General features: G+C 46.4%; 1 protein-coding gene and 1 pseudogene across 1 annotated transcript; both read right to left on the reverse strand.

Annotated features, from left to right (window-relative positions):
* Positions 1-189: 189 nt before the first annotated feature.
* LOC148057963 (general transcription factor II-I repeat domain-containing protein 2B pseudogene) lies at positions 190-2845 on the reverse strand (annotated as a pseudogene).
* Positions 2846-5494: 2649 nt separating this feature from the next.
* Positions 5495-24996, reverse strand: LOC148057964 (uncharacterized; the record flags this gene model as incomplete). The annotated part of the gene is given in 18 exon segments (XM_087782673.1): positions 5495-6744; positions 11076-11315; positions 11365-11538; positions 12314-12472; positions 15830-15953; positions 16012-16218; positions 16275-16330; positions 16390-16508; positions 16568-16680; positions 16792-16901; positions 16966-17092; positions 18302-18404; positions 18478-18665; positions 18730-18887; positions 19397-19450; positions 22700-22774; positions 23143-23295; positions 24367-24996. Coding segments are annotated over 18 exon segments (4040 nt in total), but the record flags the coding sequence as incomplete, so codon positions are not given.
* Between the last annotated feature and the right edge of the window lie 2232 nt (positions 24997-27228).

Here is a 27228-nt window from a genome sequence, read left to right on the forward strand (position 1 = left end):
CATCTTGGAGATCCTGGATCAGCAGCAGCTCTGGAGGTCCTGGGGCTCCAGGAGAGAAATAAAAAGGTGTTTAAACTGCACAGGTGATGAATGTAATGCAGAAAAGGAAGGATATACAGAGCTCTTAAAGGTTAAGAGAAGAATTTTAAATTATATTCTAAATTCTACAGCAGGGGTGTCAAACTGGTTTTCACCAGGGGCCGCATCATCATAATGGCTGCCCTCAAAGGGCCAGATGTATCTTATAAATGTAACTAAATGTAAGCTAATGTAAACTAAATGTAACTACTCCTTAATGTTAAATGACTTTGAATGTATTACTTGAGAGGGGGCATAACTACTGTAAAACCAACAATTGTGAGCTGCTAACAACATATGTGATGTAGCATTTTACAATAAAATAAAAATGGCTGCACACAGCCTTGCATGTGGTGCACTAAATACATTGCTACACATAAAAATAAGTCAAAACATACAGCTCAAGACTAACAAGTTGAAACAGTCTGACAAGCAACTTTTCCTGTTGATGCACATGTATCATCACACTTGTCACCTCAAGCAGAGAAAAAATAAATCAATTGCAGGAAAATCAGATTGGTGAGTCTTTATAACAAGAACAAGAACAAGAACAATTCAATTCTTGTGGATGAGTAGATCCTGAACAAGTGGATCCCCTCTCCACCATCCATTGGTCATGGTCTGAAAATAACAAGCACAATCATTAAATTTCACACAGTTTAACTATTCTTCTTCTTGGTTACATTACATTTTATTATATTCTAATTGGGTTTTTAAAAATGCTTACCTATGTCTTCTGACCAGATGTCTGACACCGTGTTCCCGTTACCAGTGTGTCAATGTCTGATTTTAGGTCCTGTGCTGAGGCAATCCGTAGAACAGAATGGAGGTTGTCATCAGTGATGCGAGATCTGTGCTTGTTTTTGTTTACATTCATTATGAAAACAACTGTTTGCACAGGTAGGTGCTCCCAAACATTGAAAGAACACGGGCAGCATGAAGTCGAAGCTGTGGCATCAAAGCAGGGGGCAGCAGACGGTAAAAGTCCTGGATTGCAGCATCCTGGAACTTTGCTTTCAGGCCACTGTCGCTTTGCAGATCAATCAACTCCATCTGAAGGTGCCGGGGTGCAGTGCCGATGTCAGTGGTGAAAGGACTGGTAAAGAGGGCAAAGCCAGTGTGCTGTGCTCGTAAGTCAGAGAAGCGCCGATCAAACTCATTCCTTATCAGGCTCAGTTTGGAGGCCAACTCAGCACATGAAAAAGTGTGGGGAAATGAGCCCGAGATTTCTCTGACTAACAGGAAAGTTACCAAGATCATTGTGTTTCACTTGGCACATCCATAGGTCCAGTTTACGCTGGAAAGCCGTGATCGTGTCGGACATCTTTGTGATGACTTGTTTGCGTCCCTGCAGCTTCTGATTCAGTTCGGCGAGATGCTGGGTTATGTCACACAACATAGCAAAGTCACACAGCCACTGATCACCTGACAGTTCAGGCAAGGGTTTTCCTTTACGCTGCATGAAAACAGCAATTTCTTCCCTGAGCTCAAAAAATCTTTTGAGGACTTTGCTCCTACTCAGCCACCGAACTTCTGTATGGTACGGCACATCTCCATGCTCCGAGTCCATCTCCTGCAAAAACAGCTGGAACTGACGATGATTCAGGCCACGAGCGCGAATGAAGTTCACTGTTTTCATGACCGTGGTCACTATGCCATCCATCCCCAGCACCTTCCCACACAAAGCTTCTTGATGGATAATGCAATGATATGTAATCAGAGGTGTGTGACAGTTAATTTCTTGCATTTTCCCCTTCATTATTCCAACTAAGCCCCTGTTTCCTCCACACATTGCGGGTGCACCGTCTGTAGTTAATCCCACCAACTTTTCCCAGGGCAATACATTTTTACTCATGGACTTCTCCACCGCATCAAAAATGTCCTGTCCTGTTGTGGTCCCATGCAAAGCAGCCACATCCAACAGCTCCTCAGTGACAGTGAGGTCCGACTTCACGCCTCTGATAAAAATTGATAACTGCGCTGTATCCGTGATATCTGTGCTTTCATCAACAGCTAATGAAAAAGCTATGTAGCTGCGTGTCTCGTCGGCCAGCTGTGTTGAAAGATTTCCTGCTATTACCTTAACTCGGTCCGCGATGGTGTTTCTTGATAAACTGACATTTTTAAAAGCCTGTACCTGGTCGGGACACACTTGCTCACACACTTTCACCATGCACCGCTTCAAAAACTCTCCCTCTGAAAAAGGCTTTGAACATTGGGCGATGTGTTCAGCCACAATAAAGCTAGCTTTCACTGCTGCATTATTTTTAGCTGTGGCTTTCGTGAAAACATTTTGCTGTGCTTGCAGTTTTCCTTTTAATTCTTCTGCAATTTTTTTTTTTTCTTCATGAGTAAATGTGGCATACTTAGCTCCATGTTTGGTGTCAAAATGCCGGCGTAAATTGTATTCTTTGACAACCGACACTGCCTCATAACATAAAAGACATACAGGCCTTTCTCCTTGCAGCACAAACATATATTCGCCTTCCCACCTTTCTTGAAATAGCCTTCCCTCCTTATCAACCTTTCTCCTCTTGGACATTTTGCTAGTATGTATTTATATTTTTCAATTCCACCTGTTCGCATTGATTTGATGACGCTGCAGCCTAGTGGCGGATGCCTAAATCGTGGGAAAAATAATACCGGTAGGCATGCATTGTGGGTAAATGTAGGTTTCTTTACAAGCCAGCAGCAACTTGTGCGACACTTTTTCTTGCTGAAATCGGTCATGTGACAGGGAGCGATTGACAGGCCAGGGACTCTGTGTGTGTGTGTGTGCGTGTGTGTGTGCGTGTGTGTGTGCGTGTGTGTGTCGCGATGAGAGCGCGCGCTGCTCACATCAAAGGCTCGCGGCCGGTTTTCCCAAAGCAGCGGCGCTATAATGCAAACACATAGCGTGGATGACAATCTCTGGTGGGCTGATGTTGTTGATTCGAGCCAGACAGACAGACTGACCGACAGACTGTATGGCCCATCGCCCCCCGCTTTGCAGGCTGGGCAATGAGAACCCGACCCGCCTGCAGCGCACCGCCACAGCGCTGCTGCGCCGTAGATTGCGTGCGTGCGTGTGTGCCTGCGCTTGTGAAAACCTGACCGAGGCAGAGTCAGAGAAGGGAACGCAAGCAGCGCGAATACAATAAGGAAAACCATTTTGTCTGTTGTTGGATTGGTTTGTCGGACAAGTTTTTTTTTTTTTTTTTTTTGTTTTTTTTTCCTTGTTGGTCAAGGTAAGGCAGGCGGGCCACATAAAATCACATGGCGGGCCACATTTGGCCCGCGGGCCTTGAGTTTGACACATATGTTCTACAGGAAGCCAATGTTCAGACACAATACTCACCTGAATCCTCCAACTCGGGAACAATTGGAAAAAAGCCACCTTACCAGAATGGACAATGGAGACTGGATGTGTGCCTATAGGAAAATAACAGTGAAAGCAGAGATACATGGTAGGGAGTGCAACTACTCTACACTATGAAAATCTAAAAACAACTTACTTTTGCCTATGGCATTAGACTGCAAAAATGACTGCAGTATTCGGAACCTTCTGAGTAAAAGGCCTGCAGATCTCCCCTTTTTCCGGTCCCAGTGTAACCTATGGAAATGAATATAAAGGTTATCCATTTTTATGTTCAAAGAATGACCTTACGAACACGTTTACCTGGTAAACTGTTTTTGAATTCCAGGCCACACCCTCTGCAGGAGTCGATTGTGTACATCCTGTAGAACTCTTTTCTAAAGGATGCAGAATTTGTGCTCCAGGTATTAATGCCTCAGGAAATATGTAAAAAAGAAAAGTCGTAAGAAAAAGGAGTTGGATAGGATTTGTGAATACATGCATGTTGTACTTACTATCAAGCCACTGAAAATGTGCCCGTATTCTGAAGAAATCTGCAGAAATGGTGTCTCTGAAAGTGGTGCACACCAGGCTCAATGTAAGGTATGCACCATCTCCCACCGGTAGGATAACCTCAAGGAGGATTTCTGAGAGGATCTCCTTTGGCAACTGCAAAATAAACAACCGTTTTTCAATAATATGACAACAAATCTCAATAGTATGAAAATTAGAAAATGTTTATTGCCAGTAGTGTTAAAAAAACACGATTTTTTTTTGTAGTGCATACATTATACAAATATGACAATTAAAAAAAATGACTCGTTAAATAAAGTGGGCATATGTACATTTAATAATTGATTTAATTGATTAAAAAAAAATCGAAACCTAAATAATTACTGAGGTGTTTATGATCCGAACTACAGACAAGTTATTACAAGGGGAATATTCTAACTTTTTTTTTTTTTTGAAAAGCAAATTATTTCGGAACTCGAATGATTTTTATTTCATTATACAGTTGTGCTTTATTATTAGTAAAACAGCTTCAGCCAATCAGCGGCTTCGTCACATGTAGCGCGGACCCTTCCGTTGGTCTCAAAGTCACGTGTGTCGTCAGACCAGGAAATGAAAGAACGGAAAGTGATTATGTTGACGAAGATCGTCTTTTTGTCAATATAAATGTTTTATGTGTGGTTAAAAGTATCATGTAAACGTTCTGTTGACGTTTTTTTAACCCATAAAAAAAATTTTAAAGAGACGTTCGCATATGACGCGTGTGACGTCATCACGTAGGAAGTGGGGGGACCGATATTGTAGGGGGGACCGAAATTGTACCTACACCGGGTCTTAATACTTTGCTTTATGGAGAGAAAAGGTCAAAGTGCAGAGTGTACGGGGTCGTTTATTTGCCGCTTCAAGTCAAACAAAGATATAAACTTTTACGATCGAAAGGACTCGCTCTTTGCCGGCAGCTCTACAGGTCAATAGCTCCGGGAAAGACGGTCCTGTGTTATGGAGCTTCGCTATATTTAAGGGACAGAGAGCTGATGGAGACTGGCTTAAGGCGAGAGACATGGAAGGTGGGGTGTACGCGCATGGCTGGAGGCAGCTTGAGTGTGACAGCTGAGGGGTTGACGATTGAAACAATGGGGAAAGGACCAACAAAACGAGGGGTTAGCTTCTTGGAGCCAGTCTTTAAGGGGAGATCCTTTGAGGACAGCCACACCTGTTGGCCCACCCGTAGGCAGGAGCGGGAGCCCGGTGACGGTCGGCAATGCGCCGGTTCTGCTCGGCAGAGCGCAGCAGAGCGGAGCGTGCGACCCTCCACATCTTGCGGCAACGGCGGAGATGGTGTTGAACCGAGGGGACGGAGATGTCCTCCTCCTCGGCGGCAAACAAGGGTGGCTGGTACCCCAGGGAACATTCGAATGGGGACATGCCGGTGGCCGCACAGGACATGGAATTGTGGGCATACTCAATCCAAGATGATCCAGAGATGGTCGCTCCATGCAGAGGGGTTGCGCGCAGCCACACAACAAAGTGCCCGAGTGTCAGCGTCCATCGCTGGCCACCAAGAGTACCTCTTCAGGAGGGACAGGGTGCGGACCACGCCAGGGTGACAGGCAAAGCGCGATGTGTGGACCCACACCAGAACTTTGGAGCGAACCGCACTGGGGACGAAGAGACGGTTAGGAGGACCGTTACCGGATCCGGTTCGGTGACTTGGGCCTCCCGGATGAGGGACTCGATCCCCCTGGTGACGGCAGCGATCCTGAGGCAGGAAGGAGAGAGGATAGTGTCAGGGGAAGCCGGTGCGTCCTCAGGGTTGAACTGACGAGAGAGGGCGTCAGGCTTGACGTTACGGGAACCCGGACGGTAAGTGAGGGTGAAATTAAAACTCCCAAAAAACAGGGACCATCGGGCTTGGCGGGAAGTAAGGCGCTTCGCTGCCTGGATATAGGACAAGTTCTTGTGGTCGGTCCAAACCACGAACGGTTGTTCAGCCCCCTCAAGCCAGTGGCGCCATTCCTCCAACAATTTCACAGCCAACAGCTCTCTGTTACCCACATCATAGTTGCGCTCAGCAGGTGCCAGCCGCCAAGATAAAAATGCGCAGGGGTGAATCTTCTCGTCAGAGGCAGAGCGCTGGGACAGGACTGCCCCCACCCCCGTGTCAGACGCATCGACCTCCATGATGAATTGCCTGGAGGGGTCAGGTTGGATGAGAATGGGGGCAGACGAGAAAAGTCTTTTTAGATCCGAGAAGGCAGTCTCCGCCTCGGGTGACCAGGCAAATGGGAGGGCAGGAGAGGTAAGACTGCTGTAGTTCCGGATGAACCTCCGGTAGAAGTTTGCAAACCCCAGAAACTGCTGCAGTTTCTTGCGGGAATTGGGGATGGGCCAGTCTGTCACGGCACAGGCCTTCTCGGGGCAGGTCCTCACTTGTCCGCTCGCTATGATGAACCCAAGGAAGGATACAGAGGTGACACTAAACTCGCACTTCTCGGCCTTTACATACAGTTTGTTCTCCAACAGCCGCTGAAGAACTTGTCGGACGTGCTGGCAGTGCTCCTCCTGGTTCCGAGAAAAAATAAGTACGTCGTCCAGATAGACAAAAACTGAGCGGTTGAGAAAGTCCCGGAGGACGTCATTTACGAGGTTCTGGAACACAGCAGGGGAATTAGAGAGACCGAAGGGCATGACCAGGTATTCAAAATGGCTGAGGGGGGTGTTAAAAGCAGTCTTCCACTCATCCCTTTCACGGATGCGCACCAGTATTGCGTAGGTCCAATTTCGAGAAGACTGTAGCGCCCTGCAGTGGCTCGAATGCGGAACTGATGAGGGGCAGGGCATACTTGTTCTTGATCGTAATGTTGTTGAGTCCCCTGAAGTCGATACAAGGACGAAGAGACGTGTCCTTTTTGGAGACAAAAAAGAAGCCAGCACCAACAGGGGAGGAGGACTGGCAGGATAAGTTAAAAATATACGGCATAAGTTAAAAATATACAAGGCATCTCTTCGGAAAGCCAGAGCCAGCTACTACTCATCACTTATAGAAGCAAATAAGAATAACCCCAAGTTCTTATTCAGTACTGTAGCCAGGCTGACACGGAGCCATCAGTCCATTGAGCAGTCCATCCCTTCTCATCTCAGTAGCAGTGACTTCATGAACTTTTTTAATGAAAAAATTGTAACTATTAGAGGAAAGATTCAAGACCTCCTAGATTCTTCTAATACAACCAGTGCAGCCTCACCGGACACAGACACTATGACTGATACATATTTTGACTCCTTTCTACCTGTGAGTCCTTGACAGCTGTCCCAGGTTGTTTCCTCCTCAAAGTCCACAACATGTCTTCTCAATCCTATTCCCACATGGCTACTTAAAGAACTGTTCCCCTTACTTAGCACTTTCATACTTGACATTATTAACTTGTCAATAACATCAGGCTATGTGCCTCAGATTTTTAAAGTTGCAGTAATTAAACCTCTGCTTAAAAAACCCACTCTCGATCCAGAGGTCCTCACTAACTATAGGCCTATCTCTAATCTAGTCTTCATTTCAAAACTTCTGGAGAAAGTGGTAACAAGTCAGCTCTGTGATTATCTCCAGGACAATGATCAATTTGAGGTGTTTCAGTCTGGTTTTAGGGAACACCACAGCACAGAGACCACCCTGGTAAAAGTAAGTAACGACCTACTGATGGCCTCCGATCAGGGCCATGTTTCAGTTCTTGTTCTTCTAGATCTCAGTGCTGCATTTGACACTGTCGACCACCAAATCCTTCTACAGAGGCTAGAAAACCATAAAGGCATTCGTGGAACTGCTCTTAACTGGTTTAAATCTTACCTGTCGGATAGAACTGTAAGGAAATGACAACTTTACTGTAATCAATCATCTAGATTTAACACACATTTCAAATAGTCACTTGATTAACTGATAATCTTACATATTTAATTCATATTAAATATTCCTATTCTTGCATTGCATTCACTTAAACTAAACTCAGGTTCACAACTCAAAGGCCGAGGTCACAAAGCCTTGCACACACAGAAAGATTAAACAATCCCAGATTCCAGGACGTCTGGACACCTGTTTGAGAATTCACTCTGAAGGACACAAGTCGCTGGGAACAGATTCTTGAAAACAACAACTTTTGGTAAATTTCCACTACGATCACGTGCGACCGGCCATCTTAGAATCAAATGTTTACACTTACTGACCAATCCTACATTCACATTTGACTAGAGGCGTTAACCTGAATATTCTACTATAAAGATCCACCATTTTGTCTGATCTTTGCGTTCTGGCATTCGAAGACGTCTGCGATAGATCTCTCTGCTTGCTAGCGCCCGTGTTCACGTAAGTTTGTCTCTGACTTTTGCATAATTCACTAAACGAGCATTTTTCTTAAACTCATCCATGTGTCTGTCCTTCATTCCATCACCACGTACGAGGCTGGGGAGGGGTCGGTTCATGGAAACACAAAAACCCCTAACAGAACGCACTATGTACATGTCAACCATCTCTCATCGACACACACTAAGGTCAGCTATGGTGTCCCACAAGGTTCTGTTCTTGGTCCAATACTATTCACAATCTATATGCTCCCACTAGGGGACTTGATTAGAAGACACTCTATAAACTTTCACTGTTATGCTGATGACACCCAACTTTACTTGTCCATGAAGCCAGATGAAAGAAATCAGCTAACACAACTACAGTCCTGTATTACAGATATCAAGTCATGGATGACCAAAAACTTCCTCCTACTGAACTCGGAAAAGACTGAGGTTTTACTAGTTGGTTCGCAACATCTCAGACAATCATTAACTAATGATCTAGCTTTACAAAATGGACTTGCTCCTGCTACTAGCACCACTGTAAAGAATCTGGGTGTATGCTTTGACGAGGATCATTTAACTCACACATAAAACAAATCTCACGGACTGCTTACTTCCACCTTCGTAACATTTCAAAAATCAGGCACTTCCTTCCTTTAGATGCTGCTGAGAAGCTAATCCATGCTTTTGTAACCTCCAGGCTGGACTATTGTAACTCTCTTCTCTCAGGATGTTCTAAAAAATCTCTCAGAACTCTTCAGCTCATTCAGAACTCTGCAGCTCGTGTCCTGACTAAGACTAAGAGGCGCAAACACATTTCCCCTGTACTGTCTTCCCTACATTGGCTTCCTGTAGAATTTAGAATACAATTTAAAATTCCTTCTGCTAACCTATAAAGCCTTACATGGTCTAGCACCAACATACATTAAAGATTTAATCCAAACTTACCAACCCTCAAGGACCTTACGATCCTTAAACTCTGATCTATTAGTTATACCACAAATCTCTAAATGTAGATTCGGAGCCAGGGCCTTCAGTTATCAAGCCCCTCTGCTGTGGAACAAACTACCGGCTTCAGTCCGGAGGGCAGACACCCTCTCTATGTTTAAAAACAATCTTAAAACCTTACTTTTCGATAAAGCCTATAACTAACTTGACTGTTTATCTTTAGCTGTTATAACTGGTGGTGGTGACCGCTGGTGCCGTGATGGCCCTGTGTGCCGGCGTGGGGGTGGTCCGCTTCCGGGGGGTCTTTGGTGGTGTGCGGGGGTTGGTGCTGGCGAGGGTGGTTGGGGCGGTGGACAAGGGGTTGCGTTGGGGGCGGTGCTGGGGCTGGGGGGTTGCTGGTCCGGCTGACGGGGTTGGCGGGTGAACCGTTATGGGTGGGGCTGGGGCTGGCCGGGTGTTCTGGATGGCCATCCGGCCCCGATGTCTTCACCTGGGGGGCTGTGGTGGGGGGCTGTGGGGGCCAGTCTTGGGGTGGGTGTCTGCTGGAGCGGTGGCTGTGGTCCTCTACCCGCCCTGTGTGGCATGTGCTGTGGTCGGGGAGTCTGTCGCCCTTGGTCCTGGGGGTGCGTGGCCGGGTTGGTCGGTCTTTCGGGGGTTTCCCGGGTGGGGGGGGGGGGGCCACACTGGGCGGGGCCATGTTGGGGGGACGGCGGAGGCATTGGGCGGACCCATGTTACCGTAGAGACCATGTACCGCCCATGCAAGTGATGCTGTCCCCCTGGGTGCTGCATGGTGGGTGGGGGCGGGGGCTGGGGGTCAGTACGTGTGATGGGCGGGGACTTTGCACCTTAGAGACCGTGGACCGCCCATGAAATACTGCTGGCCCCCCAACTTCCCTCATGACATGGGGGAGGTGGGCTGTGGCTGTTGGGGACGGTCTACAGTTTGAAGATTGGGGGGGGCCGTTCCCGGACGGCTGCAGCCCCATTACCCCCGCCCTGCCCGCACAAGAGTGGCCCCCCTGTGACCCGGGGGACTCTCACCGGAGGACCTGAGCCGGTGCCTGGCCATTGTTCCCCCGGGCTCATGCGGTGGCACTCGACCCGGCTACTGGCCGTGTCCGCAGGGTATTGGGGGGGGCTCCGCCGCCGCTGCTGTGGTGGATCCCTATCTCCTTGGCTCGGTCCCCTGCTATGGACTTGGTGGCGGCCTGACGGTCTGGGGGTCTTCCGTGGCCCGGCCTGGCCCCGGGGCTCTATCCCCTGACTGGTTTTTCTGGCTGCCCCTCTGCCTTCGTGCCTGCGCCTGGTGCCTCCCCCTCTTTGCTTCCTCGGTCGTCCTCGCCTGTGCTCGCCCTCTCACGCCCCCGGTGGTGGTCCGCCTTCTCGCTGGTGGTCCGCCTTCTCGCTGGTGTTTGGGGTCGGCTCTGGTGGTTATCTCGCCTGCCGGATCCTGGTCTCCCGCGGGTTCCTGCCACGGCTTGGGCCCGCCAAGACCCCGAGTTCTCTCCAACACCCCCATGGACCCTCCTACACTCTCCTCTTTTCTCTCACTATATCCTCCCTCACTCCTCTCCTTATCCATCTGTCTACCCCCCCATCCTTCCTCCCAGCCGGTCAAAGCGGCAGGCCGTCAACAATGAGTCTGGTTCCGCTCGAGGTTTCTGCTTCTAAAAGGAAGTTTTTCCTCTCCATTGCTCACTGTACAGTGTTTTGTTTCTTGCTCTTTGTTCAATTGCTGGATCTATTTTTCCTTAATCAACTGTAGTCTTATTTCAACTGTATAGTGTCTTGAGATAACTTTTTTATGATAAGACACTTATCAGAAATAAAATTGAATTGAATTGAAACATGGGCTGTGTAGTAGTTGATACAAGTGTCGCAGTGACACACAAACAGGTTGTGTAGTAGTGTGTAGCAGTGACACACACATTTGTGTAGTAGTGTGTAGCAGTGACACACACATTGGTGTAGTAGTGTGTAGTAGTGCAGCAGGTACTCACCCATGCAGGCCAGCAGTCCAGTGATAGCGTGCACGTCGGCTCCAGCGAACACGTCGGACAGCGAGCTGACGACAGGCAGACACAGCGTGTGGACGCGGATCCTTCTCTCTCCTGGAACACATCCGTCAGTCTGGTCCACAGAACATCTGTCGTCACCAACCTTTGCTGGACGTGTAGAGCAGAGCGGCCTGGAACGAGACCACCTGCATGTCGTCCAGGTTCTCCTCGATGGACATTTGAACGGCGAAGCCTGAGTCTGGGTTCACGTTCGGCAGCGACAGGAGATCAGTGGACCTCACGAAGAAGTTCCCGTGGAACGTGTGGATGGAGAGACCTGGAGAGACATCAAACCATCTCCTTAATCTTCATCCTCATCCTCATCTTCATCCTCATCCTCATCCTCATCCTCATCCTCATCCTCTTCATCTTCATCTTCATCTTCATTGTCACCATCATCTTCATCATCTTCATCTTCATTGTCATCATCTTCATTGTCATCATCGTCATCATCATCGTCATCATCATCTTCATCATCATCTTCATCATCTTCATCTTCACCATCATCTTCACCATCATCGTCATCTTCATCATCACCATCTTCTTCATCTTCATCATCATCATCGTCATCGTCGTCACCATCATTATCATCATCATCATCACCATCTTCTTCATCTTCATCATCACCATCTTCTTCATCTTCATCATCATCATCATCATCGTCATCTTCATCATCATCCAGACAACACTCTTTTTTTCCACTTGAAATCTTTGTTTCAAACTTATAATCAAACTATTTTCAGTTCATCAAAGAAGATTCTTTAAGGAGAAGTTCTGACTTTATACTTGCATTTATGTTGTTCTATTAATTAATGAAGCCGACTTAATGCGATTGATCATTTATGTGCGCACACACACACACACATACACACACACACACACATACACACACACACACACATACACACACACACACACACATACACACACACACACACACGCACACACACACACGCACACACACGCACGCACTCCAAAATAAGACACACTCCAAAATAAAACACACTCCAAAATAAAACACACTCCAGTTCAAGCACAAACGTTCTTCTCACCTTTGGTGCATCGTATCCTCATCACAGCCTCGAAGCCGATCTTTCTGCTCAGGTATCTCTTCAGGTCCTTCTGGAACCTCTCCACCTGAGCAGGGTTGTGTTGGTGGTGATACGAGGGGAAGTAGTGGACGCTGCCAGCAGAGTATCGAGAGATGCATCCTGGGAGGACCAGAGCAGGAAGTGATCATCAAGAGTTGATGTGTGTGTTCACTCTCTTTAAGAATCACTCAAGTGTGTGTTCACTCTCTTTAAGTATCACTCAAGAGTGTGTTCACTCTCTTCAAGTATCACTCAAGAGTGTGTTCACTCTCTTTAAGTATCACTCAAGTGTGTGTTCACTCTCTTTAAGAATCACTCAAGAGTGTGTTCACTCTCTTTAAGAATCACTCAAGTGTGTGTTCACTCTCTTCAAGTATCACTCAAGAGTGTGTTCACTCTCTTTAAGTATCACTCAAGTGTGTGTTCACTCTCTTTAAGAATCACTCAAGTGTGTGTTCACTCTCTTTAAGTATCACTCAAGAGTGTGTTCACTCTCTTTAAGTATCACTCAAGTGTGTGTTCACTCTCTTTAAGAATCACTCAAGTGTGTGTTCACTCTCTTCAAGTATCACTCAAGTGTGTGTTCACTCTCTTTAAGTATCACTCAAGAGTGTGTTCACTCTCTTTAAGTATCACTCAAGTGTGTGTTCACTCTCTTTAAGAATCACTCAAGAGTGTGTTCACTCTCTTTAAGTATCACTCAAGTGTGTGTTCACTCTCTTTAAGTATCACTCAAGAGTGTGTTCACTCTCTTCAAGTATCACTCAAGAGTGTGTTCACTCTCTTTAAGTATCACTCAAGTGTGTGTTCACTCTCTTTAAGAATCACTCAAGTGTGTGTTCACTCTCTTTAAGTATCACTCAAGTGTGTGTTCACTCTCTTTAAGTATCACTCAAGTGTGTGTTCACTCTCTTTAAGTATCACTCAAGTGTGTGTTCACTCTCTTTAAGAATCACTCAAGTGTGTGTTCACTCTCTTTAAGTATCACTCAAGTGTGTGTTCACTCTCTTTAAGAATCACTCAAGTGTGTGTTCACTCTCTTTAAGTATCACTCAAGTGTGTGTTCACTCTCTTTAAGAATCACTCAAGTGTGTGTTCACTCTCTTCAAGTATCACTCAAGTGTGTGTTCACTCTCTTTAAGTATCACTCAAGTGTGTGTTCACTCTCTTTAAGTATCACTCAAGTGTGTGTTCACTCTCTTTAAGAATCACTCAAGAGTGTGTTCACTCTCTTTAAGTATCACTCAAGAGTGTGTTCACTCTCTTTAAGAATCACTCAAGGGTGTGTTCACTCTCTTTAAGTATCACTCAAGTGTGTGTTCACTCTCTTTAAGAATCACTCAAGTGTGTGTTCACTCTCTTTAAGAATCACTCAAGTGTGTGTTCACTCTCTTTAAGTATCACTCAAGTGTGTGTTCACTCTCTTTAAGTATCACTCAAGTGTGTGTTCACTCTCTTTAAGTATCACTCAAGTGTGTGTTCACTCTCTTTAAGTATCACTCAAGAGTGTGTTCACTCTCTTTAAGAATCACTCAAGTGTGTGTTCACTCTCTTCAAGTATCACTCAAGTGTGTGTTCACTCTCTTTAAGTATCACTCAAGTGTGTGTTCACTCTCTTTAAGAATCACTCAAGTGTGTGTTCACTCTCTTTAAGTATCACTCAAGTGTGTGTTCACTCTCTTTAAGTATCACTCAAGTGTGTGTTCACTCTCTTCAAGAATCACTCAAGTGTGTGTTCACTCTCTTTAAGTATCACTCAAGTGTGTGTTCACTCTCTTTAAGTATCACTCAAGTGTGTGTTCACTCTCTTTAAGAATCACTCAAGTGTGTGTTCACTCTCTTTAAGAATCACTCAAGAGTGTGTTCACTCTCTTTAAGTATCACTCAAGTGTGTGTTCACTCTCTCTAAGAATCACTCAAGTGTGTGTTCACTCTCTTTAAGTATCACTCAAGTGTGTGTTCACTCTCTTTAAGTATCACTCAAGTGTGTGTTCACTCTCTTTAAGTATCACTCAAGTGTGTGTTCACTCTCTCTAAGAATCACTCAAGTGTGTGTTCACTCTCTTCAAGTATCACTCAAGTGTGTTTTCACTCTCTTTAAGAATCACTCAAGTGTGTGTTCACTCTCTTTAAGTATCACTCAAGTGTGTGTTCACTCTCTTTAAGTATCACTCAAGTGTGTGTTCACTCTCTCTAAGAATCACTCAAGTGTGTGTTCACTCTCTTTAAGTATCACTCAAGTGTGTGTTCACTCTCTCTAAGAATCACTCAAGAGTGTGTTCACTCTCTTTAAGAATCCCTCAAGTGTGTGTTCACTCTCTTTAAGAATCACTCAAGAGTGTGTTCACTCTCTTTAAGAATCACTCAAGTGTGTGTTCACTCTCTTTAAAAATCACTCAAGTGTGTGTTCACTCTCTTTAAGTATCACTCAAGAGTGTGTTCACTCTCTTTAAGAATCACTCAAGAGTGTGTTCACTCTCTTTAAGTATCACTCAAGTGTGTGTTCACTCTCTTCAAGTATCACTCAAGTGTGTGTTCACTCTCTTTAAGTATCACTCAAGTGTGTGTTCACTCTCTTTAAGAATCACTCAAGTGTGTGTTCACTCTCTTTAAGTATCACTCAAGAGTGTGTTCACTCTCTTTAAGAATCACTCAAGAGTGTGTTCACTCTCTTTAAGAATCACTCAAGTGTGTGTTCACTCTCTTTAAGTATCACTCAAGAGTGTGTTCACTCTCTTTAAGAATCACTCAAGAGTGTGTTCACTCTCTTTAAGAATCACTCAAGAGTGTGTTCACTCTCTTTAAGTATCACTCAAGTGTGTGTTCACTCTCTTCAAGTATCACTCAAGTGTGTGTTCACTCTCTTTAAGTATCACTCAAGTGTGTGTTCACTCTCTTTAAGTATCACTCAAGTGTGTGTTCACTCTCTTCAAGTATCACTCAAGTGTGTGTTCACTCTCTTTAAGTATCACTCAAGTGTGTGTTCACTCTCTTTAAGTATCACTCAAGTGTGTGTTCACTCTCTTTAAGAATCACTCAAGTGTGTGTTCACTCTCTTTAAGAATCACTCAAGAGTGTGTTCACTCTCTTTAAGAATCACTCGTCCTTGATGTCTTTGTTTGTCTCAAAGACACATTGATGAAGTTAAAAAACATATTTTGTTTAATCAAATCTTCTGTGACACCAGATTTTATTTTAACGTTCGCTTGACGATGACCTTTGACTGGACAAGCAGAGCCGTAGCAACACAACTGATCGAGAACCAGTGGCTCAGAGACGGCGTTTGCACTCGTTACCATAATGTCTGAAGCACTGAGAGATTTTGTTTTTCAAATCCTAGAAATGCAGCGACGAGAACCAACAGAAGCAACATTACCATGATCCAACACTAGAGGGAGCCACAGACCAACAGGTTCAATCTGACTCTGGCTCGAAGGTCAACTGTATTCTAAAACATGGAGTCGTCGTGAGACTCACCGAGAGACGCCAGGTCACAGTACTGGGAGCTCAGCAGGAACAGGTCCACAGCGACCTGTTGTCCGGAGCAGTCCAGAGCCAGCTTCTTGTAGAAGTCTGTGGCTGGAGACAAGTGCTGGATGTCCTGGATCCAAACACACTCAAGTTACACATCAGATCAGACACAATCGTCCTGGACTCGCCTTGGCAGACGCCCGCTGGTTGGGGTCCTCCCTGGACTGCAGCGCGCCGACCCCCAGGTTAGGCAGCTGGGTCTGGAACACGGACATGCGCCCCCCAGTGGGCGACAAGAGTTTGAACGCAGCTTGCAGGGCGGAGCCGAGGGCGGACTGGGTCTCCATGGTCTTCTGGAATAGTGTCGGTAGACTCTTGAGGAGGTCCTGCACGAGCTGGAGGGAGAAGAGGTCAGAGACCAGGATCCAAACGAAAGGTCAAAGTTCCTCACCTCTTTGCATTCGTTGAGGTTCACGAGAAGGCTGTCTGGTGTGGGTAGAAACACGTCTGTGGAGCACAAACATGAAGACCACGAAGGACGGCAGAGTAACGTCTGGAACCTTCACCTTCGATGTCCGACACGATGAGCATCTGCGGCTGAGAGAGACCCTCCTGGAGGTTGTAGAAGTGGATGGTGCTGTCGAAGGTGATGAAGCCCACTTTGGTCCGCGAGTCTCCAGGAAGCCTGAACGCACCACAGAAGGTCACACGCCTGCAGACACACCTTCTCACCAACACTCGTACGCGTTGATGTTGTCCAGCATGGACTGGCAGAACACGTCCAGGTAGCCCGTCTCCACGGCGTTGTGGGACACGTCCAGCAGGAAGAGATAGACGGCGGGCTGCGGCGGCCTCAGCTGTGGAGGCGACGACACGTTAGCGACACGTTAGCGACACGTTAGCGACACGTTAGCGACACGTTAGCGACACGTTAGCGACGCTTGACGGCGCGAGCGAAGGAGACGCACCATGTACTCTGAAGGAGCGATGAACTCGATGGTGGCGTTCTGGACTTCGGGTCTTTTGTGCGGCTCCCCGTACGACCTGCTGACCGGGTTGTACATGAACTCCTCCGGGACTGAGAGAGCAGAGGACCTCTTACTACAGCGAGTCCATGAATGAACCTCTCGTTTCAAACTCACCATCGTTGACCCGGAAACACAAGTTACATTTCCACCTCCTCTGGTCCAGGAAGGACACGAAGGGGTTGATGTAGGTTCTACAGGAGCGACACCGGACGATGGTGCTGGACGCCACCACAGGAAGTTGCTGCAGGAGAACACATGTCAGAACCTCCAGGAAGAGTCAGTGCTCTGAAGGTTCTTTGAAGCCCTTTTGCTCCGTCGCTGCATTTCTTTGAAAAAATGTCTAATTTGCTAGATTTGAAGGATTTTAACCTAAGTTTAAACAAACCTTAATCACTGAAGAGAACAGACTTGTTAGTCCATGTTCTGCTGGATGAAGAGTTTCATCTCAACATCATGTTCTGCTCCTGAGTCTTAGATTAGATGAGAACTTTAATGCCAAACATTCTTTGCAGAACATCTTTTGTATTGAATTATTATTGAAATATTATTAAGTTTTATTAAAAAATGCTCTTCACAGATTTCTAGGGAAATTTATATATATATATATATATATATATATATATATATAAACCTGGAACTGACAGTTTGTTTGGTTCAGAACCTACATCAGGGAACCTTCTGTGGTTCTGAACCTACATCAGGGAACCTTCTGTGGTTCTGAACCTACATCAGGGAACCTTCTGTGGTTCAGAACCTACATCAGGGAACCTTCTGTGGTTCTGAACCTACATCAGGGAACCTTCTGTGGTTCTGAACCTACATCAGGGAACCTTCTGTGGTTCAGAACCTACATCAGGGAACCTTCTGTGGTTCAGAACCTACATCAGGGAACCTTCTGTGGTTCTGAACCTACATCAGAGAACCTTCTGTGGTTCTGAACCTACATCAGGGAACCTTCTGTGGTTCAGAACCTACATCAGGGAACCTTCTGTGGTTCAGAACCTACATCAGGGAACCTTCTGTGGTTCTGAACCTACATCAGGGAACCTTCTGTGGTTCAGAACCTACATCAGGGAACCTTCTGTGGGAACCTTCTGTGGTTCTGAACCTACATCAGGGAACCTTCTGTGGTTCAGAACCTACATCAGGGAACCTTCTGTGGTTCAGAACCTACATCAGGGAACCTTCTGTGGTTCAGAACCTACATCAGGGAACCTTCTGTGGTTCAGAACCTACATCAGGGAACCTTCTGTGGTTCAGAACCTACATCAGGGAACCTTCTGTGGTTCTGAACCTACATCTCCAAACTAATCATTCCTTCTAAACGTTCTCCTCGTGTTGGCGTCTAGGTTGAGGAACCGAGGGGTGGAGAGTTGGTGGAAACAACTGACATAAACATCTTGAAATGTTTTCCAGTGATTGACTTGAGCTTTGAAGCCACGTTTCGTACCGAGAGGTCCTTAAAGGGATGGAGAAGTAGACCCAGAGGCATCTTGGCTTTGTTGAGCAGAGACTGGGTCTGCGGGATGCTGGTCAGTGTACTTCGGAAAACCCTGGAGACACAAACGAATCCACGCTGGAGTCAAGCTACCATGATGACATCACGGCGGGTCACGTGACTCTTACTCTGGATGGCAGTTGATCTTCTGCAGGTCTTGAGGCAGGCAGGGCGTTGGTGGTGGGATGGAGCTCGGAGGCAGGATGTTCCTCTCCTGTAGCAGGTTGACCACCCTGAGGGCTTCTGGGGTGCTGGACTGGAGACTCATGGCAGCCAGAGACGGACTCAACTGTGAGGGTCCCGGACCTCTCGACGGCTGGAAAGAGGGTCGACAGTATTTTAAAGTCCAATCCCTGCAGGAAGACAGGAGTCGCTCCGACCTGCTGGTAGACCTGAGGGCCCTGAGGGAACTGCTGGGAGCCGCCCTGCATCGGAGGCTGCACGGGACCACCGGGGGGGGCCTGGCTTTGCTGGTACCCGGGGGGTAGAGAGGGGTAGTGCCCCAAATGCCGACCAGGTGGTCCAGGCTGAGGTGGGCCTGGTGAGGTAACAGAAAAGATTCTGTTCATAAGAAGGTCCGTTAAAACAACAGATGTTTGGAGACGAGAGCAGAGAGAAGAACCGTTTAAGTTTAAGAACTGAGTTGATGTTAATGTTTGGAACAACAGAGCAGAAGTCAGTAGAAGACAAACCACAATTAAAATTAGACTTTTCATTCATTGTCTCAGTTTAACCAGAGATGATCTCAAGGACATGTAGTCCAGGGTTGACCTTAAATATTAGGATTTGAGGTTCAACTCGCACAACTGAAAAGAAAGCCCTTCGTTTATATTTATTTTGTAAATGCTAATGATGTGGTTCGACACGAAGACGTGTTCTTGTGACGTAAAAACATCGTTTCCAGGGTTCAAGGTCACGCAGCTGAAGTCACTCGACGCCAGCTGGTGGATTTGAATCACATTTGCATGTCAAGTTGTTCCACAGACGAGGAACATGAACTTCCAAACACCTGGTCAGACAACAGTGGTCAGTGAGACATGAACGTACCCGTCTTACTGTCAACGTGGTTATAGCTGATCTGAGAACTGTTGCCAGCGGCTCCTGTTGAAGAACAAACACAATGAACAAACTCCTCCACGCTCTGGATGAGAACCTCTGGAGATCCAGAAGACACGGAGGACGACACGTGACGTCAGATATGAACGAGGAGTGAAACATTCATGCACGTCGAGAAAGAGTCTTCACAGATGGAGACGAGAGATGATCCACCAACATTTAAAGAGTGTCTGTGGACATGAGCTCAGAAGCATCGTGGACATCAACCATCAGCTCTCACACGTTGAGGAGCAGATCTACAATCAGTGCTTAGATGTGACATGAAAATAAAGAGTTCAGGTCCTGGAAAACTACTGGACATGGATGTAGTCCAAAGAGATGAAGAGCACGTGTTGCTAGATGGTGAACACATGGAGTGAACATGATGAACACATGTAACATGATGAACACATGGAGTGAACATGATGAACACATGTAACATGATGAACACATGGAGTGAACATGATGAACACATGGATGGAACATGATGAACACATGGAGTGAACATGATGAACACATGTAACATGATGAACACATGGAGTGAACATGATGAACACATGGATGGAACATGATGAACACATGGATGGAACATGATGAACACATGGAGTGAACATGATGAACACATGGAGTGAACATGATGAACACATGGAGTGAACATGATGAACACATGGATGGAACATGATGAACACATGAATGGAACATGATGAACACATGAATGGAACATGATGAACACATGGATGGAACATGATGAACACATGGATGGAACATGATGAACACATGGATGGAACATGATGAACACATGGAGTGAACATGATGAATACATGGAGTGAACATGATGAACACATGGATGGAACATGATGAACACATGGATGGAACATGATGAACACATGGATGGAACATGATGAACACATGGATGGAACATGATGAACACATGGATGGAACATGATGAACACATGGAGTGAACATGATGAACACATGGAGTGAACATGATGAACACATGGATGGAACATGATGAACACATGGATGGAACATGATGAACACATGGATGGAACATGATGAACACATGGATGGAACATGATGAACACATGGATGGAACATGATGAACACATGGATGGAACATGATGAACACATGGAGTGAACATGATGAACACATGGATGGAACATGATGAACACATGGATGGAACATGATGAACACATGGATGGAACATGATGAACACATGGAGTGAACATGATGAACACATGGAGTGAACATGATGAACACATGGATGAAACATGATGAACACATGGATGGAACATGATGAACACATGGATGGAACATGATGAACACATGGAGTGAACATGATGAACACATGGAGTGAACATGATGAACACATGGAGTGAACATGATGAACACATGGATGGAACATGATGAACACATGGATGGAACATGATGAACACATGGATGGAACATGATGAACACATGGATGGAACATGATGAACACATGGATGGAACATGATGAACACATGGATGGAACATGATGAACACATGGATGGAACATGATGAACACATGGATGGAACATGATGAACACATGGATGGAACATGATGAACACATGGAGTGAACATGATGAACACATGGATGGAACATGATGAACACATGGATGGAACATGATGAACACATGGATGGAACATGATGAACACATGGATGGAACATGATGAACACATGGATGGAACATGATGAACACATGGATGGAACATGATGAACACATGGATGGAACATGATGAACACATGGAGTGAACATGATGAACACATGGATGGAACATGATGAACACATGGAGTGAACATGATGAACACATGGATGGAACATGATGAACACATGGATGGAACATGATGAACACATGGATGGAACATGATGAACACATGGATGGAACATGATGAACACATGGATGGAACATGGTGAACACATGGAGTGAACATGATGAACACATGGAGTGAACATGATGAACACATGGAGTGAACATGATGAACACATGGAGTGAACATGATGAACACATGGAGTGAACATGATGAACACATGGAGTGAACATGATGAACACATGGAGTGAACATGATGAACACATGGAACATGATGAACACATGGAGTGAACATGATGAACACATGGAGTGAACATGATGAACACATGGAACATGATGAACACATGGAGTGAACATGATGAACACATGGATGGAACATGATGAACACATGGAGTGAACATGATGAACACATGGAGTGAACATGATGAACACATGGAACATGATGAACACATGGAGTGAACATGATGAACACATGGATGGAACATGATGAACACATGGAGTGAACATGATGAACACATGGAGTGAACATGATGAACACATGGAACATGATGAACACATGGAGTGAACATGATGAACACATGGAGTGAACATGATGAACACATGGAACATGATGAACACATGGATGGAACATGATGAACACATGGATGGAACATGATGAACACATGGAGTGAACATGATGAACACATGGAACATGATGAACACATGGAGTGAACATGATGAACACATGGATGGAACATGATGAACACATGGAGTGAACATGATGAACACATGGAGTGAACATGATGAACACATGGAGTGAACATGATGAACACATGGAGTGAACATGATGAACACATGGATGGAACATGATGAACACATGGAGTGAACATGATGAACACATGGAGTGAACATGATGAACACATGGATAGAACATGATAAACACATGGAGTGAACATGATGAACACATGGATGGAACATGATGAACACATGGAGTGAACATGATGAACACATGGAGTGAACATGATGAACACATGGAACATGATGAACACATGGAGTGAACATGATGAACACATGGATGGAACATGATGAACACATGGAGTGAACATGATGAACACATGGAGTGAACATGATGAACACATGGAGTGAACATGATGAACACATGGAACATGATGAACACATGGAGTGAACATGATGAACACATGGATGGAACATGATGAACACATGGAGTGAACATGATGAACACATGGATGGAACATGATGAACACATGGAGTGAACATGATGAACACATGGAGTGAACATGATGAACACATGGAGTGAACATGATGAACACATGGAGTGAACATGATGAACACATGGAGTGAACATGATGAACACATGGAGTGAACATGATGAACACATGAAGGCACTACTACACCCACAGCTAGTGACGGATCAAACCACACCTGGACATTCAACATCCCCCTCCTGGACGTGGGGTTCAGTGGGGGACAGTGTGTCGACAGCTGCCCCGCACTGACCTGGCATGTGGAGGTCAGAGGAGAGAAACAGACGAGGCTGGTCAGTGTTTGCAAGTGAAGAGCTGACGGCCATAAACATGCAGCTGTAATGTGTTACTGTCGGATCAATGAAGCACCAGAACACAGCCTTCAATCACGACTTGAAAACGTAGTGAAAGAAAGAGTTGGTTGATTATAAGGGAGGCATGAATTAAAAGCCTTCATTATTACACCTTATAATTCATAATTATGTTGAAACGAAAGTTAAAAACCAGAGAATAGGTGCTAAACCTATTCTCTGGTTTTTAACTTTTGTGCAGAAGCTCTGATGGAACGTTCATGTTGAAGGACTTTAGGGTCTCATTAGAGATGTTGTGTTGAAGTCTTACCAGGCGGAGGGGTGGCGTTCGCTAGAGGCGCTCCAGTAGGAGGCGCTGTGGGTTTCATGGTGGGTGGTGGACCAGGAGGTGGGGGTCCATATGGACCTCTGACCGGCTGATAAGTCTGAGGAACCATGGGGTTCACTGGTGGGGGTGCAGTGCCTGGAAGACAAGGGTTTTAGCGCATTACTCTGAAAATATTCCGAAACATTAGTCGACGTGACGATGATTAGAAACTGAGCTAAATGGGAGTTTTTGGCCAAACTATAATTTTACGTACATTTCAAATTCGTTGATAAAAAGTGCGACGATTTTCCAGTTTAAAGCCCAAGTTAGAAATAAGATCAAAGTTCAAGTACAAACAGATATTCGGGTGAAGACAATCAAGTCTAAATGACTTCATGTGTTTCCTTCTCAACAAGGTGTGTTGAACTTTGGACTTATTCAGTGAACGAGTGCCTGGAAGAAATCCAGTGGCAACAATCAGCCGTGATTCAGAGGGCAGAGGTCAAAGTCCAGCGCCAACATATCAGCAGATCACAGGTCATGGTTTCTTTGCAGATAAAGAGATGAAACCAGCAGCACTGAGACGGTTCTTCACATCCCAACACGACACACTGTTCAAGTCTAGACACTGATCTTTACTAGATCTTTACTAGATCTATACTAGATCTTTACTAGATCTTTACTAGATCTTTACAAGATCTATACTAGATCTTTACTAGATCTATACTAGATCTTTACTAGATCTTTACTAGATCTTTACTAGATCTATACTAGATCTATACTAGATCTTTACTAGATCTTTACTAGATCTTTACTAGATCTTTACTAGATCTTTACTAGATCTTTACTAGATCTTTACTAGATCTATACTAGATCTATACTAGATCTATACTAGATCTTTACTAGATCTATACTAGATCTATACTAGATCTTTACTAGATCTATACTAGATCTATACTAGATCTATACTAGATCTTTACTAGATCTTTACTAGATCTATACTAGATCTATACTAGATCTTTACTAGATCTATACTAGATCTAACTACTTGTAGTAAAAATAACTTATACAGTCAGAATAAGTTACCATTTAGTTTTGCTTATCAAAAATGTAAAGTGGCCTCAGACGACACAGATCTTTCTCCTGACACGACACAATCTACACAACACTTCCTGTTTGTGCGTCTTGACCTCGTCAGCACATGACCAGGAATGAAGGGTTCTGTACCTGGGTGCGTGTAGCCGCGCTGCTGGCCCGGGGGGACCCCCACATGGTGCTGCTGGCCCGGGGGGACCCCCACATGGTGCTGCTGGCCCGGGGGGACCCCCACATGGTTGGGTTGAGCGCTGTAAGACACGGGCGGTGTTGAGGTGTACGCTGCAGCTTGTGGTGCCGTCATGCTGGCGGGCGGGTTCACGTGATTGGTCGCTGGGCCCGGCACCGGCGCGTTCATAGAAGGGGGCGCCGAGTTGTATTGCCATGATGGCGCCATGGGCGGCGGCTGCTGCTGAGGATGCTGGGTATTTGGGTAGTAGCTGCTGGAGGACACAGCCGGAGGGGGGGGTGTTCCATGTGCGGGGGGTAGTCTGGGACCAGGGATCGGACTGACGGACTGGGGAGGGGTGTGAGATACCGGAGCTCCTAGAGGGGGTCTGGGCATCAGGGTCGGGCCTGGATAAGAGGAGGGGGGCGGACCATGTTGGTATGAGCTAGCAGGGGGGTACTGCCCCGAGGGGTACAGTCCAGAGAGGGGGGGCGCAGGTGCTTTGGCTTGCATTGCATTGTAGGCCGGCTGGTGATTCATTCCATAACCGACCCCTGGATGCTGAGGCGGCCCGGCAGGATTCTGAGATGGACCTGCAGAGAGAGACGAGTGAGTTAGTTTAATACAAGTTAGTTGTTCAGCAACACAACTCTAGGATCATTGAACACGTTTGAAAACCATGCATTAAACTACGATAACAACAAGCAAAACCACTGCTGCAAACATGAAGATCCAAGCGAGACATGCTTATGTCCCGGTGAGAGGACATGCTTATGTCCCGGTGAGAGGACAGGCTTATGTCCCAGTGAGAGGACAGGTTTATGTCCTGGTGAGAGGACATGCTTATGTCCCGGTGAGAGGACAGGCTTATGTCCCGGTGAGAGGACAGGCTTATGTCCCGGTGAGAGGACAGGCTTATGTCCCGGTGAGAGGACAGGCTTATGTCCCGGTGAGAGGACATGCTTATGTCCCGGTGAGAGGACAGGTTTATGTCCCGGTGAGAGGACATGCTTATGTCCCGGTGAGAGGACAGGCTTATGTCCCGGTGAGAGGACATGCTTATGTCCCGGTGAGAGGACAGGCTTATGTCCCGGTGAGAGGACAGGTTTATGTCCCGGTGAGAGGACAGGCTTATGTCCCGGTGAGAGGACAGGCTTATGTCCCGGTGAGAGGACAGGCTTATGTCCCGGTGAGAGGACAGGTTTATGTCCCGGTGAGAGGACAGGCTTATGTCCCGGTGAGAGGACAGGCTTATGTCCCGGTGAGAGGACAGGCTTATGTCCCGGTGAGAGGACAGGTTTATGTCCCGGTGAGAGGACATGCTTATGTCCCGGTGAGAGGACAGGCTTATGTCCCGGTGAGAGGACAGGCTTATGTCCCGGTGAGAGGACAGGCTTATGTCCCGGTGAGAGGACAGGCTTATGTCCCGGTGAGAGGACAGGTTTATGTCCCGGTGAGAGGACAGGCTTATGTCCCGGTGAGAGGACAGGCTTATGTCCCGGTTAGAGGACATGCTTATGTCCCGGTGAGAGGACAGGCTTATGTCCCGGTGAGAGGACAGGTTTATGTCCCGGTGAGAGGACAGGCTTATGTCCCGGTGAGAGGACAGGCTTATGTCCCGGTGAGAGGACATGCTTATGTCCCGGTGAGAGGACAGGCTTATGTCCCGGTGAGAGGACAGGCTTATGTCCCGGTGAGAGGACAGGCTTATGTCCCGGTGAGAGGACAGGCTTATGTCCCGGTGAGAGGACAGGTTTATGTCCCGGTGAGAGGACATGCTTATGTCCCGGTGAGAGGACAGGCTTATGTCCCGGTGAGAGGACAGGCTTATGTCCCGGTGAGAGGACATGCTTATGTCCCGGTGAGAGGACATGCTTATGTCCCGGTGAGAGGACATGCTTATGTCCCGGTGAGAGGACATGCTTATGTCCCGGTGAGAGGACATGCTTATGTCCCGGTGAGAGGACAGGCTTATGTCCCGGTGAGAGGACAGGCTTATGTCCCGGTGAGAGGACAGGCTTATGTCCCGGTGAGAGGACAGGCTTATGTCCCGGTGAGAGGACAGGCTTATGTCCCGGTGAGAGGACAGGCTTATGTCCCGGTGAGAGGACATGCTTATGTCCCGGTGAGAGGACATGCTTATGTCCCGGTGAGAGGACATGCTTATGTCCCGGTGAGAGGACAGGCTTATGTCCCGGTGAGAGGACAGGCTTATGTCCCGGTGAGAGGACAGGCTTATGTCCCGGTGAGAGGACAGGCTTATGTCCCGGTGAGAGGACAGGCTTATGTCCCGGTGAGAGGACATGCTTATGTCCCGGTGAGAGGACAGGCTTATGTCCCGGTGAGAGGACAGGCTTATGTCCCGGTGAGAGGACAGGCTTATGTCCCGGTGAGAGGACAGGCTTATGTCCCGGTGAGAGGACATGCTTATGTCCCGGTGAGAGGACAGGCTTATGTCCCGGTGAGAGGACAGGCTTATGTCCATAGGAGGTGGAATTATAGAGGAAATAGAAAAGTTTGTAAAGTAGAGACTAGATTGTTTATGGGCTGCAGGAATGTAACGTTTCTGCATTAATAACATCAAGAAAAATCATTTTCTACACAAAGATAAAGCAGCAGTCGAGTGTCGACAGATTCAACTCAGAACCATCAAGAGACCGATGAACCACAAGCGCACACATTATGACTAAGTCGCACACAGGCGTGAGATTGGAATAGAAAAGAGCAACAAAACCAACTTCTTATGTCATGAACCTTCATTATTTTTATTCTAAATCATCTCCTTATTGTTCTGGATTCTCAGGATGAAAGAATCGAACGAGGCA

The sequence above is a fragment of the Callionymus lyra genome, unplaced genomic scaffold (genome assembly GCF_982586985.1).
Source record: "Callionymus lyra unplaced genomic scaffold, fCalLyr1.hap1.1 HAP1_SCAFFOLD_252, whole genome shotgun sequence".
NCBI classification, from domain to species: Eukaryota; Metazoa; Chordata; class Actinopteri; order Syngnathiformes; family Callionymidae; genus Callionymus; species Callionymus lyra.